Consider the following 19,941-nt stretch of genomic DNA (forward strand, 5'->3'; position numbering starts at 1 on the left):
TGAAATTCAGACTTCATTTTATCGCTATTGGTTTCAAAATAAATGAATCAAAAGCAAATCCAAAAGTGTATCACGACAGAAATAAAATCTGCTGGATTTAACCGTTTAGAATCATACTCTGAAAAGAACAGAGTAGATTTGATATTAAACAGACGTCCCTTTTTAGCTTTGACCATGGTACTGGAGAGATTTCCTTCTGGTTTAAGATAGGGCTTTTGAACTAACTGCATTTTGCCCAAATGCAGTTAAAGTGGGAGGAAGAGCAAATACCTTTTTACCAAGGGAGGGAAAATATAATTGGTGGTATTTCAAAAAAGAAAATTCTCCATAGTTTCCAATTTTTAATTTGTTAATTTTTTTGATAAAAGTAGAGCCCCTTTTCCTAAAACCCGCTTTCCTGTGGGTTTAGCCACCATTCTTCATGCTACCCTGGCAACGAAGCTCTGCTCATGGCTTTGAGGCCTCAACTCCAGTCAGCCTCGATCATTGCAAACAGTTGGCTAAGCCTTTTCTTAATGTCAGGCTCACGTGGAACCCGGCAGGACTTTGTGTGCACTCTAATGTGCTCAACCAGTTTGGACTTATAAATGAAACCTTTCCCACAGTCCCCACAGGCAAAGGGCCTCTCAGGCCTGTGGATGCGCTGGTGCCTGAGCATGTGACCCCTTTCCCGGAAGTTTTTATCACATTCGGGGCAATGGAAAGGTCTCTCGCCTGTATGCAGGCCCTGGTGGCTGAGCAGCTGAGCCTTCAATCGGAAGCTCTTGTCACACTGGGGACACTGAAAAGGCTTCTCTCCTGTGTGTGTCCTCATGTGTTCCACGAGTTTAGACTGTTTGGCAAAGCCCTTCCCACACTGGCAGGAGAACGGCATCCGGCCGCTGTGCAGCAGCTGGTGTGCCTTCATGTCGGCCTTCACACGGTAGCTCTTGCCACACTCCGGGCACTGGAAGGGTCTCTCTCCCGTGTGTAGGCGCTGATGGTTAAGCAGCTGCCCCTTTAGGCGAAAGCTCCTGTCACACTCTGGACACTGGAAGGGCCTCTCTCCACTGTGGACACGGAAGTGCTCTGTGAGCTTAGACTGTCTGGTGAAGCCCTTGCCGCACTCCCCGCAAGAGAACGGCCTCTCCTTGCTGTGGGTGCGCTGGTGGGCCTTCAGGATGCCCTTCAGGCGGAAGCTCTTGTGGCACTCGGGACACCGAAAGGGCCTCTCTCCGCTGTGCACTCTGAGATGCTCACGGAGCTTGCACTGATGGGTGAAGGCTCGGCCACACTCGCTGCAGGAGAATGGCCTTTCTCTCAGCCTGCTCTTCAGACGGAAGCATAAGTCACACACTGTGCATTGAAAGGGCTTTTCCTCTGGGTGAAGCCGCGGGTGCCTCAGCGGCTGTCCCTTTGGGCTGAAGTTCCTTCCACACTGGGTACACCAGAAAGATTTCTCCCCACTGATGTCTCGGGCATGTTCTGTGAATTTGCAATGTTTAGTGAAGCCCTGCCCACACTTCCTACAGGAGAACCGTCTCTCCTCACCATGCACACTCCGGTGGACAATCTGCAGGTCTCTCAGGCAGAAGCACTTGTTGCTCTCTGGACACCCAAAGGGTTTTTCTCCTGTGTGTGCCCTGCAGAGGATGGCCTGCTTAGACCGTGAGAGGAAGCAACCACCACATTCTGTGCATGAGCAGGGTTTATCCTCACCTAGGCTGCAGCCACACTCCAGGGCCTTCAGCTTGCTACCCTTGTGGCAGCTGCCCTCATAGTCCAGGCTGGGATCTGGCTTCTGTCTTGAGGGCACCATGGGGTCTTCCCTCCAGGAGGTTGGCCTCTCCTGGCTCTGCTGGTATTGGTGAACATTGCTATCCATTGGGAAGCTCTTGTCACATTTGGGGTGCTGGGAAGAATTGTTCTTGAGATGACAGCTGGAAAGGGTATGCTCATGATGGAAGTACACTTTGCATGTAGGGCACTGAGGTGGTCTCTTCTTTGTATGGGCATCTAGATGTCTCACCAGATACTGCTTCAGGCAGAAGCTCTTCCCACACTCAGGACACGAGAAACTCCACTGCTGTTGTGACCCAGTCTGCCTGCTGACCTTCTTCCAGACCCTACATGATGGGTTCTTGGGGTGACCCTTTCGGTGCTTCACTAAGTGATTCTCCTCCCGAGAGTTCTCAGCACAGACAGGACAAGAGTGTTGGGTACTCTGCCCAGAGGTGACTTTTTGCAAGCCAGGGAGATCCGGAGTTCTGTGACTCCAGAGTCCTTTTTGGGCAGCCTCACTGGAACTGTGCACTGTGGAAACTAGAGTCCCGAGGCTGTGTGTCTGTGCATTTACAAGACCGATGCCTTGGTCATGCCCGAGGGAAACATCTTCCTTTCCTCCTAAAACAAGCCCAAAGGAATGCTGACTCTCCAGAGGATTTAACTGCATACGGCATGTGACTGCTCTTGACTTCACAGATTGCTGCCCACCTGAAAATGAAAACAAAAATTCAGTAAATTTTTGTCTATGGCGTGACTGAAAGTCATCACCAGTAAAGTGATCCATCAACAGTCAACCTGTGGTGGGAGCATCCTGCTCCCACTAAACTACAAAACATGACCAAAATGAGTTCAACAACCATTTGCAGAAACTAAACTACACTGAGCTATGTTAATGTTATGACGAAAGTGAAAAGATGAAAACCTAAGTCTCAAAGGGAGGGTCTAAGGCCTGGAAACTGACTGCGTAGGTATGAATCCCATTTGCCCACTGGGTAAACCTTGCTAAGCTAATTGCTTCTGGTTTGGGGCTCTTTATCCTGCTTAAAAAAAAAAAAAAAAAAAAAAAAGAGGCGAGGAGGAATAGGACAGAAGTGACAGAGGGGTGGTTTAAGAGTACTGACTGCTCTTGCAGAGGACCCAGGTTCTGTTTCCAGCACCCACACGATGATTCCAATTCCATGGGATTCAACTCCATCTTCTGGCCTCTGTGGACACTGCATACACATGGAGCATACAAACTTACACAGGCATCCACACCATACACACAAATAATAAATAGTACAATAAATTATTAATTTCTTTCTGAGACAGGGTCTCTCTATGGAGAGATGCCCGGAACTCTGGAAAATTGCAGGAACAAACTGGAGCTGGCCCAAGAAGCACTTCCGATGTACTACAGGGGCAGAGCTGGAGAGATGGAGCTGCCCAAGGCCAGTGGAACCTAAATGATTCTAGCATAAGCCCCAGATGATAGATATGGACCTGCAGGGCTTAGTGTTTGCCCTTCTGGATGTGGGTCTTGCTTCAGTCCTCTATTTTCTTGCTATAGCCTCATTCTTCATTTTTGGAGTAGTAATTATTGCACTGTGCCATGGCATATTCGTAGTATGCTACTTCTTTTCTTTTCTCTTTTGGTATTATAAGGGGCTCACAGCTGAAAGACTGCTTTGCTCAAGAAGACAGGGTAAGCCTGTCTCAGCTTTGGTCTTTCCCATCCACTGGCAAGAACAGCTCCCATTAATGACGACTTCAGCACGGTACACATTACTCCTTCCTAACACTCTCCTGGAGGTTCTTGGATTGGAATGGCCCCACAGACTCATATGTTTTAATACAGGGCCCTCAGTTGGTAGAACTGTTTGGCAAGGATTAGGAGGTGTGGCCTTACTGGAAGAGGTGCGTCACTGTGGGGTGGGCTTTGAGATTTCAAAAGCCCATCATGCCATTCCCAGTTAGCTTTCCCTGTCTACTCGTGGATGAGATGTGAGTTCTCAGCTACTGCTCCAGTGCCATGCCTGCTACCAGTGCTCCATGCCATGATGGTCATGGACTCTAGGCCTCTGCAACCATCAGCCCCTAGTAAAAACCTCCTTTTAGTAGTTGTCTTGGTCATGGTGTTTTGTCACAACAATAGAAAATGACAGTCACTTACAAATGGAGAGATCAGACTCAGGCTTTAGCAGTCACATGCCTAACCACTATGCTTTACTGCCTTTCTCTAAAATATATGCAACATCAAGCCTCAGGTCAGCCAAACAGGAAGAAAAGATCAGAGAAAGAAAAACAAGAAATCAGAATGTGATGTGTTTGGGTTAAGATCATGGTTTCTTTCTTTTTTGAGATAGGGCCTCGTGTAGTTCAGACTGGACTTAACTCACTATGCCAATGAGGATAACTTGGAGCTCCTCTCCTCCTCTTGCATCATCTCCCAGGTGCGGAGATTACAAGTGTACATCATAACATCCACTTTAGGACACCAGGTTCTTCATACTCACTCTCAAATAGCGGTTCCTCAATAACTAGATGAAAGTGCACATCATCTATAGAGGAGCGAATCCCTTTCTCTAGTTTCTCTTCTTCTCCCCAGCTGCCAAAGAGCTCTCTCCCAAGTTCAATCCAGGATATTAGTTGTGGTTTTGGAAGTCCATTATCTGTACAGAGAAGTCCAACAGGGTAGTTTGGTTTGAGTGTTGTAAGGCACGTCAATTTTAAATTTCTCAAAATCTACTTCTGGAACAATACATGAGATGCTGACAAACAGACTCACCCATCTATCAGCACTTCCTGGTCTATCTAGACATGCTATAGTAACTGTGCCATTTTTCATAGTCTTTGCATATCTAATGATGTTATATTTAATTAAAAACAAATGGGAAAATGCTTTATTATTGTTATTATTATTGTTGTGATGATGATGATGTCTGATGTCTCTTAACCACTGAGCCATCTCTCCAGGCCCCTGTCTGATGTCTCAGTATGCAGTTCTGGCTAGCCTCAAACTCAGAGATCTGTTCTTCCAGAAGACCTGGGTTCAATTCCCAGCATCCAGACACCAGCTTACAACTATCTATAGCTCCAGAGATAAAATACTCATGAGCACATAAAATTAAAAAAAAAAAAAAAAGAATATCAAGGAATATTTGATGTTATTCAGCTTTTAATATATCAGCTGTCTTCTGCTATGAAATTCTTGCGCACTCGCATACTACAGGCCTTATGGCAAACAGTATAAGCTTCTCAGACCTGCTGCTGATCTAGTAGGTAACACCCCTACAGAGCCTAAGAAACAGGCAAACTGTAGATGCATAGCTTTGTTTCTTGTGCAAATGAAGCTCAGACCATCCTTTTCCTTCAGGCCTAGTAGCACTGCAGAACTACTGACTGAGGATAATTGAGTTTTTTGCATGACCAGGTGCAGTGATAGCTGGGAGAGAGTTCCTGGTCTTAGCAGAGTCCCATGGCTGGAGGAGAGAGGAACAAGGCAGTATCTATAGATGATAAGGCAGAATGGCTCGGGATGAGGAAGAAAGAGCAAGGAAAAGTTTTGCAGACTATATATAGGTGGATTTGAATCAGGTCAGAAGAGGAAAAGAGGAAGTAAAGATGGAGGACGGAGGGGCGGAGGATGAGATGGAGAGCATAAGAGCTTAGTTATTACTAGGGCTATAAGAGGACAGGAAAAGAAGGGACAGAGAGCAGCTGAGTGTGAGTTAAGAGCTGAAGCTATGTGGATAGAATTTTGTCTCAAAGTAATAAAGTAAATGGACGAAAGAGCATGGTGTACATGGATTCTTTTCCCTCAGATAACCCCACGCTGAACATAGTGTCTTCCCCAGGATTTGCTCAGGGAAGGCCCTTGGGAAAAATTCCAATAATTTTGTATCTGTGTATGTTGGGAGGTACGTGGCATGTATTTGGAAGTCAAGGGATAACCCTAGGTATTGGTTCTCAGGATACCTTCTACTATAGGGACAATCTTTTTGTAAACTGTATAAAAATGTGTCTCTGTCCTTCCTCACCTGCCTAAGGCACCTTCTCATTGGTTTAATAAAGAGCTGAACTGCCAATAGCTAAGCAGGAGAGGATAGGCAGGACACCCAGGGAGAGATAGGAACTCTGGGAAAGAATCTTGTGGTGGAATATCTTTCTGTACACTGTGAATATGTTTTGCTCTCACTGGTTGATAAATAAAGCTGTTTGGCCAATGGTGAGGCAGAATAAGGTTAGGTGGTACATTCAAACTGAACACAGAAATGAAGAAGAATGGAACGATGGAGATGCTGTGAACTGCTGTTAGGAGAAGCAAGATGTGAGAGAACAGGTAATGCCACAAAGCTGTGTGACAAAACAGATTAATAGGAATGGGTTGAGTTAAGCTATAAAAGCTAGCTAGCAAGAAGCCTGAGCCATAGGCCACACAGTCTGTAATTAATATAAGCCTCTGTGTGTTTACTTTACAAGCGGCTGCGGGACCATGGGTGGGAGAAATGTCTGGCTACATTTGAGAGATTCAAATCTGAGGCATGAGATTCAACAGCCAAACTCGCACGAACTTGGACATATGGTACTGAGGAGAGGTAACAAACCATGAAACGGAATGTAGATTAATATAAGTGGGTTAATTTAAGTTTTAAGAGCTAGTTGGGAACAAGCCTAAGCTAAGGCTAAGCTTTCATAATTAATAAAAAGTCTCTGTGTCATTATTTGGGAGCTGGTAGTCCAAAGAAAGACCTGCTATATTCCACCTTTTAAATTTTGAGACAGGATCCGTCATTGGCCTCAATCTTTTTGCCATGCAGGTCAGGCTAGGTAGCCTTCAATCTTCTAGGGATCTATCTGTCTTCGCCTCTCACCTGGCCCATCAATGGGATTACAAACAGGCATGTGCCACTGCACCCATCTTTTTATGTGGGTTCTGAACCTGCAAATTCAGATTTTCATGCTGCCAAAGCAGGTGTTTTCACTACTGAAATACTGACTCATCTCTCCAGCTCCAGACTCATTTAAAAATTCATTTGATATATAAGAAAAATTAGCCAGGCATATGGTTCACAATATTTATTTATTTATTTATTTATTTATTTATTTATTTATTTATTTATTTAATAGCATCTCTTTGTAGCCCATCATGTCCTAGAATTCACTATATAGACCAGGCTGGCCTCAAATTCAGGGATCCACTTGCCTCTGGCTCCCAAGTCCTGAGATTAAAAAGTGTGAACCACCATCCCGACAAATGTGTAGCCCTGGTAGGGTGTGCCACCACACCTGGCTGCTGTACACCTTCAATCCCAGCACTCGAGGCAAGTAGATCTTTGTGAGTTGGAAGCTAGGTTGAGCTATATACAGAGAGTTCCAGGCCAGCCTCAGCTATACAGTAAGTGAGACCTTGTCTCAAAAAACTATAAAACAGCAACAAAAATTAAAAAACAAATAAGCAAACAAGAACTATAAAGAAGGTGTAAGTTTAATTCAAGTGGTAAAGCCCTTGCCTAGCACATGCAAAGACCTGGATGTTCTCTCCAGAATCACACACAGGAAGAGGAGGGATGATGATGATGATGATGATGGTGATGGTGATGATGATGGTGATGATGATGATGATGATAGAACCCAAGAAGGAAAAATATCCTAATCAGATTCAGCCACACTTAACCACTTCAATGTGTACTCTTTCAGAACCACACTACAGGGAAGAAGTATTTAACCCCATTGTAAAGCTGCAAGGAGCCCAATTTCTAGGTTAAGGCACACAGGTACTTTATGGGATGAGGCAGGCGTGCTTCTCAGTGGAAAATCAGGCAATCTCAGAGTAAGAGTAAACTGTGATGGGAAAAGTTTTAACATATGCCTTAGCTATCTCTGACTATGTGACATCACACGTTGTCTTAAATACTGTCCTGTACCATCTACCCCGAGTAAGGAAGGGTAATGTGTACTTTATTACTAACAACAACAACAAAGAGCTAACAGGCTTTTCTGGGTTAGTATCTAAGCAATCTTGCCACCCAACAGGAGTATCAAGTGCTTGAGGGGCTCTCAGAAGACCAGCTGCAAGACTCACCCCAGGAGTTGAAAGCTTCTTACCTAGAGAGACAAGTGTCTCATAATTGGTTCTCATGACATGCTTGTAAAGTTCCTGCTGCCATGCTTCCAAATGCCGCCACTCTTGCTCAGAGAAATAAATGGCCACATCTTCAAAAGTCAGCGGTAACTGAAGTGAAAGACATTATACAGATACAATCATAATAACTACAAGTGACTCCAATTTATCCTCATCGTTTAGTTGAGACTCATGGAGTGGACAGCTGTTTTGATTCAGTGGTCTCTTCCACAAAAGGGATTTACAGAGGCAAGTGGATCTCTGTGAGTCTGAGGCCAGCTTGGTCTACAGAGTGGGTTCCAGGACAGCCAGGGCTACACAGTGAGACCCTGTCTGGGGGGTGGGGGTGGTGATTTGTGGGCTGGAGAGATGGCTCAGCAGTCACAAGCACTGGATGCTCCTCCTAAGGGCCCAGGTTTAATTCCCAGCTCCCACACAGTAGTTCACAACCATCCATAACTCCAGTCCCAGGGAACCTAATGCCCTCTTCTGTTCTCCACAGACACTGCACACACATGTTGCACAGACACACATGCAGACAAAACCCCCATATACATAAAATAAAGATGAAGGAAAAAATGTAATTAAATAGACAAAATGGTTTGTTTCCTCTCCTCTATGCTCCGCTACTGCCACTACATCCATCTCATATGTCTTCAAACTACACATCTGTATGTGCAGGATGGTTAAGTTCTTTACAAACATAAAACCAAATCAATGTGAAATCTCAATCTCTCAATGTGTCATGGCCATTTGTTCAGACCAATACAGGAAGCCAACTCACACTGGAGTAAATTGCATGATTACATCGTATTCCACAAGGAGACAGAGCCCATTAATGGGCCATACACACACTGCTTCTCTCTTCTCTGTAAATTTTATGTATTTATTTTAAGACAGGTTTTCATCTGCTATGTAGACCTGGACTGACCTAGATCTCAGAGATCTACATCCCTCTGTCTCTAGTGCCACGATTGATTAAAAGACAAATGCCACCATGCTGGGCCTCCCCTCGGATGGGTTTCCTTATGTATAAGGACTTTCACTTTCATAGAATAAAGCCTAAACTGGTGTATTACTAAGTCAAAGGGTATAAACAACCTGAGCTTTAAAGTGTGCATGTGCATGTGCTTTATAGGAATTGTTTTAATACTGTTTTTCTTATTAGAATGAATGTTTACCTGGCCTTTGAATGCTGATACCTGACTAACTAGGACATTGCCCAGATTAAGTGTCCTCTTGACCCATCAACAGTACTTTCACTTGCATATACTATTGTGCTGCCATATAAAAGAAAAATATTGAAGATATTCTATATTTTATATATAGGTTTATGTATTGTTGGGGATGTTTATGCTGTACTGTTTTGGACAAAATAAAAGAATTATGTTTTGAGGCAAAAAAAAAATTTTTTTCTATGCTGAAGTCGCTAAATTTTGTAGCAAGAATGAACCCTCAACCTGTGAAACTGTGAAGATGTAACAACAACAAAGTCATGCCAGTTTTGCCGTCATAATTTAAACTGCAAGAGTTTCACAGCAATAGTGTACAGCAGGTGCTTGGTTAAGACAGTAAAGTATTATGTTAGAGCTCCTCCTATGATACTCCATTTTAGGCACCCAGAAGAACTATTGTGTCTTTTGCAACTGAGGTTTATTATCTACTTTTAATAAATTCACAAATATCTGTCATTTCATGAAACTGAAAAGGATTTACGGAAGAATATTTTATTGTTTATTTTTCTATCTACAGAAATGGCCAGCTCCCGTTTACTCAAAATTCTGTTTATAATTGCACTGCCTATCTTTTGTATATGTAATCCTGAAAAACTGTACATTCGTTGAGAACGTACAGGGTGTTTTAAAATTAGTTATCTCTGCCTTGTTTAATAATCAAGAATGCTTAATAGAGCAGTTAGAACTGCATAATAAAAAACAGCCATTCCCTCTATTCCCTGGTTTCAACAAAACACGAAATAATCAAACGGCGCGAGCTCCATGCCGATTTTACAGCCCTTTTCTACCCTCCTGGCATGAGGTCCTTCCTCACACACAACGTGAACGCAGTGAACGCCAGTCTGCGGCTAAATTATGACCTCGTAAACCCCGCAGGACAGCACAGCAAACCTTCGGAAACCCAACCCTGAAGGCGTTTGCTGCGATCGTGAGAGAAGGCTGTGAAGCCGCCGCTCTCGGAGGCGCTGGCGACCGCAGCGCGGACCCGGCTTTGTTGGGGTCCCCACGCCGCCGCATGCGCAGCCCGAGGTCCCGCCCCCGCCCCCGTGAGCCCGGTCCGCGCGGGGCCCTTACCCGAGCGGGTCCGGCCATGGCCAGCGCGGACACGCCTAGCCTGGGCCTTGGCCCCGGCAACGCCCACGCTCCCCGGCGACGAGGCGGGCACCCGCTCCTCCCCGACCCCAGGCCACAACCCCCCCAAACCCAGCGCCAGCCCCCGCGCGAGTGGGACGAGGCCGTCGCGCCGCCCCACAGCGCCCCCTGCGGGCAGGAGGAGCGGCTCGGTCTGCACCGGAGCCTCGCTTGGCCGCAGCCCCCTTTTCTCCGCAGTGACGGAGAGCAAGGGAAGAGGGGAGGGAAAGCCGAGACCTCCCGGGCTCTGAGACAAGGACTGGGGCCCACAAGGTCCATCTTTGCAGTAGGCCCAGGAATCAACAGGGGGAGACGGGGACTGAGACTGGCAAGGACATGGCCGCAGAAAGGGCCTCTCCTGGAAAAGGTTGTCCCTAGGGAAAGGGGTGTGGGGTATACCTGGTCAGGGCCAGAGGTGTGAGTTATGTGCATAAATCCTGTCCATTCAGATGGAGAGAAGTCACTGACCTGAGCATGAGTGGAGTTCCCTCCCTTAGTCAGAGAAGCCCTAGAAAATGAAGGTGGCCACTCAGGCCACCTTCTGGGGTAGGTGACAGGTAGGTCCTAGGAGTGAGAACAGAGAACCCACAGCATCTAAGCCTTAGATTCTGCAGGAAATAGACAAAGAGGTAGAGAAGGACACAGAAAAGGGGGGCATGGGAGAAATGGAAACGCAGGGAGAGAGTAAGAAAAGGAGTAAGGATGGAAGACAGCCAGTATCCCCAGACGATTAGCTTGAAAGTGTTTCCTGGTGTGTTCGGTGTCTGGCTAAAGTATGAAAAAGAAAAGGTGTGCATCTTGGGGCGAGTACATAGAGAAATAAAGTAGTCCCCCCGAATAGTAATGTCAGTGTGCACACACACCTGTTTGGCATGTACTCATGTGTATCGCTATTTGAATGGTTTATTTTTATAAAATATCATACATGGGGACTGGTGAGTTGTCTCAGTAGGCATAACACTTGCTAGTAAAGCCTGACAACTTCAATTGAGAGAGAGAGAGAGAGAGAGAGAGAGAGAGAGAGAGAGAGAGAGAGAGAGAACATAAAGTTGTCCTCTGACTCCCACATGTCGTCATCATCCTCCAGCACTCAACCCCCAACTGCCCTGCCTAACAAGATAATAAAAATAATTTAAATGCATGGTAAAAACTGATCCCCTCCCTTTGAGATAGGGTCTCGCTAAGTAGCTCTGGCTGTCTTGGAATTCACTATGAATCCCAGGGTGGATCCCTAGACTGGAGTTACAGCCAGGTGTGAAATGCCATGTGAGTGCTGGGAATCAAAACCACTGAGGATCTCTCCAGAGCCCAACTGTTTTCTGAGACAGTATCTCATTTGGGCGGCGTTGGCTTCAAAGTCTTTTTTTGGCAGAGGGTGCCCTCAAACTCCTAATTTCTGCCTCCACCTCTCAAATGCTGGGATTGCAGGTGTGTAACATTTTATCTGACCTGTTTCCCTGTTTTCTAAGTATAATGGGTTTTTTTTTTTTCATCTTTGAACTCAGTTGAGGGGGGCTGATGGTTCAGTGGTTAAGAGTGGCTATTCTTCCAGAGGTCCAGGGTTCAGTTCTCAGAGCCCACACGATGGCTCACAACCATCTGTAATTGTAGTCACCATGGGATCCAGTACTCTCTTCTGATGAGCATACATGTAAACATAACACCAGCAGAGCCATCCCACTAGCTTATTGATTGATTGATCCATTGATTGAGATAAGGTCTCTCAATATAGCCCTGGTAAGCCTGAAACTTGCTTGCAGACCAGACTGGCCTCAACTCACAGAGATCCTCCTGCCTCTGCCTCCTGAGTGCTGGAATTAAAGGCAGGCACCAGCATGCTCCCTTCCCTCTTTTTGAGACAGGGTCTCTCTACATAGCCCTGACTGTCCTGGAACTCACTCTGTAGCCCAGGCTGGCCTTGAACTCACAGAGATCCTCCTGGCTCTGCCTCCAGAGTGCTGGGATTAAAGAAAAGTAGCACTAGGTCCAGTACTGCCACCCTTTTATTTCTTTTGTATATCTGAGTATTTTGGCTGCATGTATGTCTGTGCTTTGCAGTTGAAAGCATGCCTTTCGCCTTCTCTAAACCCAAGTATGCTTGTTAAAGGAAAATCCAAAATCTTTGTCTCATGTCAGAAGAGCCATCTGGTTTGGGACGAAAGAAAAATTAAATAAAAAGACTATTCTATTGCCACTAATCTCATAATCCTTTGGTTTTATTTTAACTCATTAAAACGTTTCTTTCATTTTCTCTTTCAAGATAGGGTTTTTCTGTGTAGGCCTGGCTGTCCTGGAACTCACTCCATGGACCATTCTGGCCTCCAACTAAGGCTATCTGCCTCTGCCTCCTGAGTGCTGAGATTAAAGACCTAACCACCACTGCCTGGTAAAAGCTTTTCTTAAGATATAAATATTATCTCAAAATTTATAAGATAAATTAAATATATAAATAGATATGTAAAATTAAATATATATTTAAACTTTCTGTCATGATATTAATGGTTATACAGAGCACTGATTCTAGAAATAGGCTTCATCTAGCTTCCTGTACATGATTTGGGGCTTGAGTCTGAAGCAGGTAACTAGGAATTAAGTTTGTGTACCCTGGATGTAATTAACAAATTCTGATCCTTTAACTTCTCTGAGATCTGCTGCATATGACATTTAAAATGTTTAAGTTTTCTACAGTGAATCATGACCATTCCTAATAGCGACTTTTGATGTCTCCAAAAGGATGATGGGGCCCCACAACGACAATTCCACCTAGATTGTGGTAACACCACTGAGCTGACAAACACCACCCAAAGATTAGTTTTGGACTACAAACTTCTCAGGACAATTTCAAGCTGGTTGGCTAAGATAGTCCAGCATCGTAGATTACTCCAGCCAGGACTTGATAAGCCTTGCACTTTCCCATCACACCGACTTGGACAACAGCTGGCTCTCCCAGGACTTAACCGTTATCTCAGTTTTCTCAGAGTTCCCCAAAGATGCCATCACCCCCAGAAAACAGGAAGCAAGTTTAAGAACATGATGCCCACATTCCCAAGAGCTGGGGTGGGTGGCTTTTGGTCATCCTGTGAATTATGGATATTTGTCATCATTTAGGGGGGTTGGTTGCAAGTTGCTATTGGTCATAGTCAGGGAAAAGATTAGATTCAGGGATATCATTCTGAAAAGAAAAGGGGGGATATAGGAGTGATAAGATAAAGGCATAAATTATTGAATACACTTTTAAACTAAAAAAGCAAGCACTGGTCTTAAATATTTTACATGGATTTTTGGATTTAAAAATATTTTATGGATTTTTGTATATTGATACAAATTTAAGATTATTTTTGTTATACTATGTATGTGTTTCTACTCTTGTTTAAGGTATTTTTGTATACTGATACAAATTTAGGGTTATTTTGTTATACTGTATATATGTTTCTACTCTTGTTTAAGATATTCTTGTATATTGATACAAATTTAAGGTTATTTTTCTTATACTGTATATCTAGTTCTATTCTTGTTTAAGATATTTTACCTATGCAGCTCATTTGAAAATTTAGTGTAAAGTTCTATGTTGTGGGATGTCTTTCTGTATACTGTGAATATGTGTTGCTCTGATTGGTTGATAAATAAAGCTGCATTGGCCTATGGCAAGGCAGCTTAGAGGCAGGTGGATTTTCAAGCAGATAGACCGGAAGAAAAAAGAGAGGCGAAAAGATGCCAGGCTGCCACCCAAGGAACAACATGCCAGCAGACCAGTAAGACACGGAACATATGGCAAAACATAGATTAATAGGAATTGGTTAATTTAAGTTATAAGAGCTTGCTAGCAAGACGTCTGATCCATTAGGCCATACAGTTTGTAAGTAATATAAACCTCTGTGTGTTTACTTGTCTGAGTGACTGCTGGACAGGCAGGGCACAGGAAAACTTCTGACTACTTGTAATAGTCCTTGAAAGCTACTTAGGATAATAAAGAAATACAGTTTAGTAGTTAGTCATTTATAACTCATAGTCATATTAGGTATGTTTTCAAGGTCAAATAGAGATATATTTTAAGTAGATAAATGGTCTTCAAGTACTTCAGAGACCTACAGAATTCAAGATGTTTCAATAACATAAGACTACAGAATTTAAGATGTTTTAATAACCTAAGACTTTTCATGACAGTGAGACTCATCTGCTCCTGGCAGCACCAATTTACTTCAAAAGAGGATGATGGGCATCAAAGAACCTTCATATGGAGTTTGCTTTCAGTGTGGCAAAGTTAGCCACTGGACAAGAAATTGCCCTTGCCTTGGCTGCTGACAGTATGCTGTCCAAATTGGACAAGCAAGACAGAAAAGGAGGAGACTGCCAAACTTTGCCATGACAAGGTAGGACAGTCCTTCCAAATTCCTGCTTCACAGAAAGTCTGTCAGGTATTCTAGACCTATAGGCTAAAGATGGATGCCCCAATGTTGCAGAGAAACCTTGGGTGATTATCCACAGAGCCAGCTGTGTCTAGCATTTTTATAGCTTTGGAAGTTGTTTGCTCTGCACTTCCTGTTTACTCAGGTAACATTGTTTCCTTCTCAGACTTCTAATGGAGTTGAAGACTAGACAGTAGTTACAGTTTTCTTGTTACCAAATTAAAAAAAAATATTCTAAGTACAAAAGCTTGAGAGATACAAAAGCTTAAATTGTTTATCTAAGAAAATAGTTTGAGGTCTAAAAAGATAGTTTAGGTTGGTAATACAAGTTAGGATAAAATGTGAATTAAGTACAAAACTTTGGACTCACCAAGATAGGATAGATAATGAAATACTCTCTCTGAATTGCCAAATGCAAGTGGATGGACATTGTAAATGTAATTCTTACCTGATTTCTTATTGTTCTTATTGTATATAGTTTCACTGTGTATAGTTAAAATCTTCCCTGTTTATTTAGACAAAAGGATGAAATGTTGTAAAATATTTTGATTGTACTCTTTTTTGTGTGTGTGTTTTTCATTTTATATATATATATGTGTGTATATATATATTATATATATATATATTACAATACTATTCAGTTCTACATATCAGCCATGGGTTCCCCTATTCTCCCCCTCCCACCCCCTCCCTTACCCCCAGCCCACCCTCCATTCCCACCTCTTCCAGGACAAGTCCTCCCCCGAGGACTGCGTTGATTGCACTCTTATACTCCTGAGACTGTCAATAAAGTTTTTCTCGAATCCGAGTGGAGCTAGCTACTAGCTGACCAAAATTAGCCATAGAGGTTTTGGAGGACCCAGGACATATAGACAGACACAGGAAGTAGTAGTAGGGCGGAGCTTAGAAATAGGCTGGGCCCTTTTGAATAAAGGAAGGAGAGAGAGGGAGGGGGAGAGAGGAGGTCACTGGCAACTTCTCTGCCACTTCTCTTACCAATCAGGTTCTTACTCCGATATCTGACTCCCAAGTTTTTACTGACAAAAGAATAATTAGATAAACACTTCAGCAACCCTTTATCTCTTTTTTAAAAAAATGAAGTGAGGGCACTGGGCATAGTGGTGTACACTTTTGATCCCAGTACTTGGGAGGCAGAGGTAGGCTGATCTCTATATGTTTGAGGCCAGCCTGGCTGGTTTACCTAGTGAGTTCCATTCTGGTCAAAGTAATGTAATAAGACCATGCCTAGATAGATAGATAGATAGATAGATAGATAGATAGATAGATAGATAGATAGATAGGCAGACTGACAGACAGATAGGAAGGCTGTAAATGCATGGAGGCTGGAGGACAGCCCTGCCTATCATCCTTAGAAAGGCAGTGCACAAGCACACCACATCTGGCATGTTTACATGAGTTCTGGTTTGCCATCATGTCTGCCATTTTGATGTGGGTTCTGGGGATCAAACCCAGGTCCTTTTTTTAAAAAAGACATTTTAAGAATATTTAATTTTTTTGTCAGCTGTGTTGGCATATCCCTTTAATCCTAGCACTTTTGTGGCAGAGGCACATATGTCCCTGTGTGCTAGAGGCCAGACTGGTGTACATAGAGAGTTCCAGCCTAGCAAGGGCTACACAGGAAGGCTCTGTCTCTAGAAAACAAAACTAACCAACCAGACAAAATGTTTCTTATTAATTCTAACCAACCGCCCAGAAAGAAAGGTCTTGGAAACAAGATTGGGGAAACTCAACGATCCATGATCATAAGCTCATCTTACCACAAGATGATGAGTTACCTCTACCTTTCAAGTCCAACAGCTCATTCCCAGAAAGCCTAACTGCCATTTTTGTTTTGTTGAGATATCCCTGGTCTCTGCCTAATAATAACATTCTTCCTGGTTCCATTTAGGTTAGCAGCTGTAGGTTTTGGTTTTTTGTTGTTGTTTTTTTTTTTTTTTTTCTTTCTTTTTTCTTTTTTTTTTTTTTTTTTTTTTTTTGGTTTTTCGAGACAGGGTTTCTCTGTGTAACTTTAGAGCCTTTCCTGGATCTTGCTCTGTAGACCAGGCTGGCCTCGAACTCACAAAGATCCACCTGCCTCTGCCTCCTGAGTGCTGGGATGAAAGGCGTGAGTCACCACGGCCTGGCAACAGCAGCTGTAGCTTTAAGAAGAGCACTCTGCCAAAGCTTATCAAATATGATTCAATACCATTCTCTCTTTAAATTATTACTTATTTGTGTGTGTGTGTGTGTGTGTGTGTGTGTGCAGGAGGAAGTCAGAAGGCTATCAGATCACCTCAAGTTACAGGCTAATGTGGGTGCTCTTAACCACTGAGCCATGTCTCTAGCCCCTTAAAACTATTTTTACACATTTGCATTCTTTCTTCCTTCTGTCAAGAATTCTTTTCTCTCTGATTTCAAATGGTTGACTGCCATTGATATTTCTGTTAATTGAAGTATAACTCCCCAAACAGGAATAAATCCTTCAGGCTAGCCTGAGATTACTTATTAAATTTTTATCAGTAAAAATGGCCTTCATGGCACAAGAATTAAATAATGAGTTTGAGAAGCATTGAGGTATAACTTCCCCAAATTTCTCTTTAATCCACTCCTTGAATAGAAAATTAGTCTTATTCTGGCAGTATGAGCAGGCATTGAAGTATTAGTTAAAGGAATAAAAAAGAAAACACTTACAAGGGCAATTAGATTATGTTGCAATTCTCCCCACTTCCCCTGAGACAGTCTCACTATATAGCCTTGGCTGGCCTGGAACTCAATATGTAAACCAGGTTGGTCTAAACTCATAGAGATCCACCTGCCTCTGCCCCCCAAGTGCTGGGCTTACAGGCATGCACCACCATGTCTGGCTCAACTCTGCATTATTTATTTATTTATTTATTTGCTTGCTTGTTTGTTTATTATTTTTTATTTAATTTTTTTCAACTCTGCAGTCTTTATCACTCACTTCATCCCTCTTTCACTATTCCCACAGTTAGGATTGCTAGGTAAAAACTGGATGTATTAGTGCACGCATTTAATCTGAGAACTTGGGAGGCAGAGGCTGGTGGATCTCTGTGTTTGAAGTCAGCCTGGTCTACATAGTGAGTTCCAAGCCAGCCAAGGCTATATAGTGAAACCCGTCTCAAAAAAACAAAAACAACAACAATAAAAATCAGAGTATTGGGAGATGGAGAGATGGCTCAGTAGCTAAGAGTAATTGCTACTTGTATGAGTTAGCTAATAACAGCCTGACCTATTGGCCAAGCATTTATAATTAATATTAAGACAAATTACTATTATTCATGAAGCAGCTGCTGGCACAGGAAAATTCCACCTACAAATGGTACCCACTGTCTGTTGTAGATTTTCATAAGACCTAAAAAAGCTTTTTTAAAAAAGGTTCTAAAGACAGAAAAACAGAGCCAGATGCAGCTTCCTAGTCTCAGAGACTCATGCCAGATGCAATGTAGAGACACATCTCCCAACAGCTGCCTGTGAGATGGAGCCAGCTGCCAACTGCCATGATCTAAGCAGCATGGCAGGTTCCTGCAGTCTCCCATACAGGCTCTGTGCTCCAGCTGCTGCTTGTGGGCTTGAGAGCTCCGCCAGCATACTACATGACAGGTTTAGGGGTTTTGCTCATGCAGACAGAAAAGGTTACAGATACACAGTAAAGACAGATTTAGATTGGAAAAAAATCTCTAAGTGGGTTACAGTGTGTTTAAAAATATACATAGGCTTGCAAGAGAAAAGAAAAAAGTGGAGAAAGTTCTTAAAAAAGGAATAGAGTAATAATAAAAATATAATAAGCCACATAAAGATGGGAAATACACAGAGAGTATGGATCCTGTACGTTATTGTGTTGTCTTTGTTTGGCTGCAAAGAGACATTAGACTATAAAAACTGCTAGATTCAACCAACCTATATATTTTAAAGATATCTTGACTTTAAAATTTAAGTCAAAAGATGTGTTACTTTGGGGGAGTGGTTTTGCTTTTAATTTCCACAGGAAATGAGAAGCTGTGGATTCATTCTGGTTTTAAAAAAAAATCATTCTGGTTTGATTGAGGAAGACCCACTGAAATCCTGACTACAGACATTAAAAAAAACAAAACAAAACAACAACAAAAAAAAACAACAAAACCTAGACGAACTACAAGACACTGGATGTATATTTTACCCGATTAAACACATAACAAAAAACATCTTTAACTGACTGTGTACAATGTACAGTCTATACTTGTATTAATGCATACAAGTATGTTACCTTTAAAAGTTTATATATTTTCAGAGCAAGGGCATCAGACACCAATGAAAATGGATGGTCCAAGTGATCCAGAATCCAAAACAACTTCAAGACTGCTGGCTGACATGCTCCACCTTCACAGATGACTCTAGCTGGAACTTCATTATTATCCCAATTTTCTCAGGGTCCCCCAAAGATTACCAATGCCCCCAGTCAACAGGAAGCAGTCTAGAGAACTATGCCCACATTCCAAAAGTATTGGTTATAGATGTTTGTTATCATTTAAGGGTGTTGGTTACAAGTTGTTATTGGTAATGGTTGGAAAAAAGCTGACCAAAGGAGAATAGATTCAAGGACCTCTTTTTGAAAAAAAAAAAGGGGGTGATATAGAAATGGTAGGATAAAAGGGTAGATTGATTATTGAATCTACTTTTAAACTAAAAAACAACTATTAAACTCAAAATATTTTACATTGGTATGGATTTTGGTTTATTGATACAAATTTAAAGTTAATTTTGCTATATTGTATGTATATTTCTACTCATTTAAGGTATTGTGTTTATGTAACTCATTTAAAAATGTAATGTATGATTAAGAAATAATGATTAATAATCATCTATAATAGTCAAACTTATAGTCATGTTAGATATATTTTCAAGGTCATACACAGATTTATTTAGATAGATAGATGGTCTTCAAACACTTGAAAGACTTACAGAATATGACATTTAATATGTTTAATAACCTAAGGCTTTTCTTGACAGTGAGACATGTCTGTTCCTGGCAGCACCAATCTATTTCAGAGAAAATGATGGGCATTGAAGAAAACTCCATATGGAGTTTGCTTTCTTTATGGCAAAAGCTAGTCATGTGGGCAAAGAAACTGCTCTTGCCTCAATTGCTGACAATGTACTGTCCAAACTGGACCATTAGGTAAGAAAGGCAACGGCCAAACTTTGTCAAGATAAGGTAGGAGAGTCCTTCAAAATTCCCTGCTTCACAGGAAAGTCTATCAGATATGCTAGGCCTGTAGGCTAGATTTGGATGCCCCAATGTCAC

General features: G+C 42.6%; 1 protein-coding gene across 1 annotated transcript; it reads right to left on the reverse strand.

Annotated features, from left to right (window-relative positions):
* Znf786 (zinc finger protein 786) lies at positions 1 to 10,267 on the reverse strand. Its single transcript, XM_028879640.2, has 4 exons — positions 10,177 to 10,267; positions 7,852 to 7,978; positions 4,260 to 4,415; positions 1 to 2,472 (listed from the first exon to the last, which is right to left on the reverse strand). The coding sequence occupies exons 1-4, from the start codon at positions 10,192 to 10,194 to the stop codon at positions 464 to 466; spliced, it is 2,310 nt and encodes a 769-aa protein (XP_028735473.1). The 5' UTR covers positions 10,195 to 10,267; the 3' UTR covers positions 1 to 463.
* Positions 10,268 to 19,941: the final 9,674 nt, after the last annotated feature.

The sequence above is a fragment of the Peromyscus leucopus genome, chromosome 3 (assembly GCF_004664715.2).
Source record: "Peromyscus leucopus breed LL Stock chromosome 3, UCI_PerLeu_2.1, whole genome shotgun sequence".
In the NCBI taxonomy this organism is placed as follows: Eukaryota; Metazoa; Chordata; class Mammalia; order Rodentia; family Cricetidae; genus Peromyscus; species Peromyscus leucopus.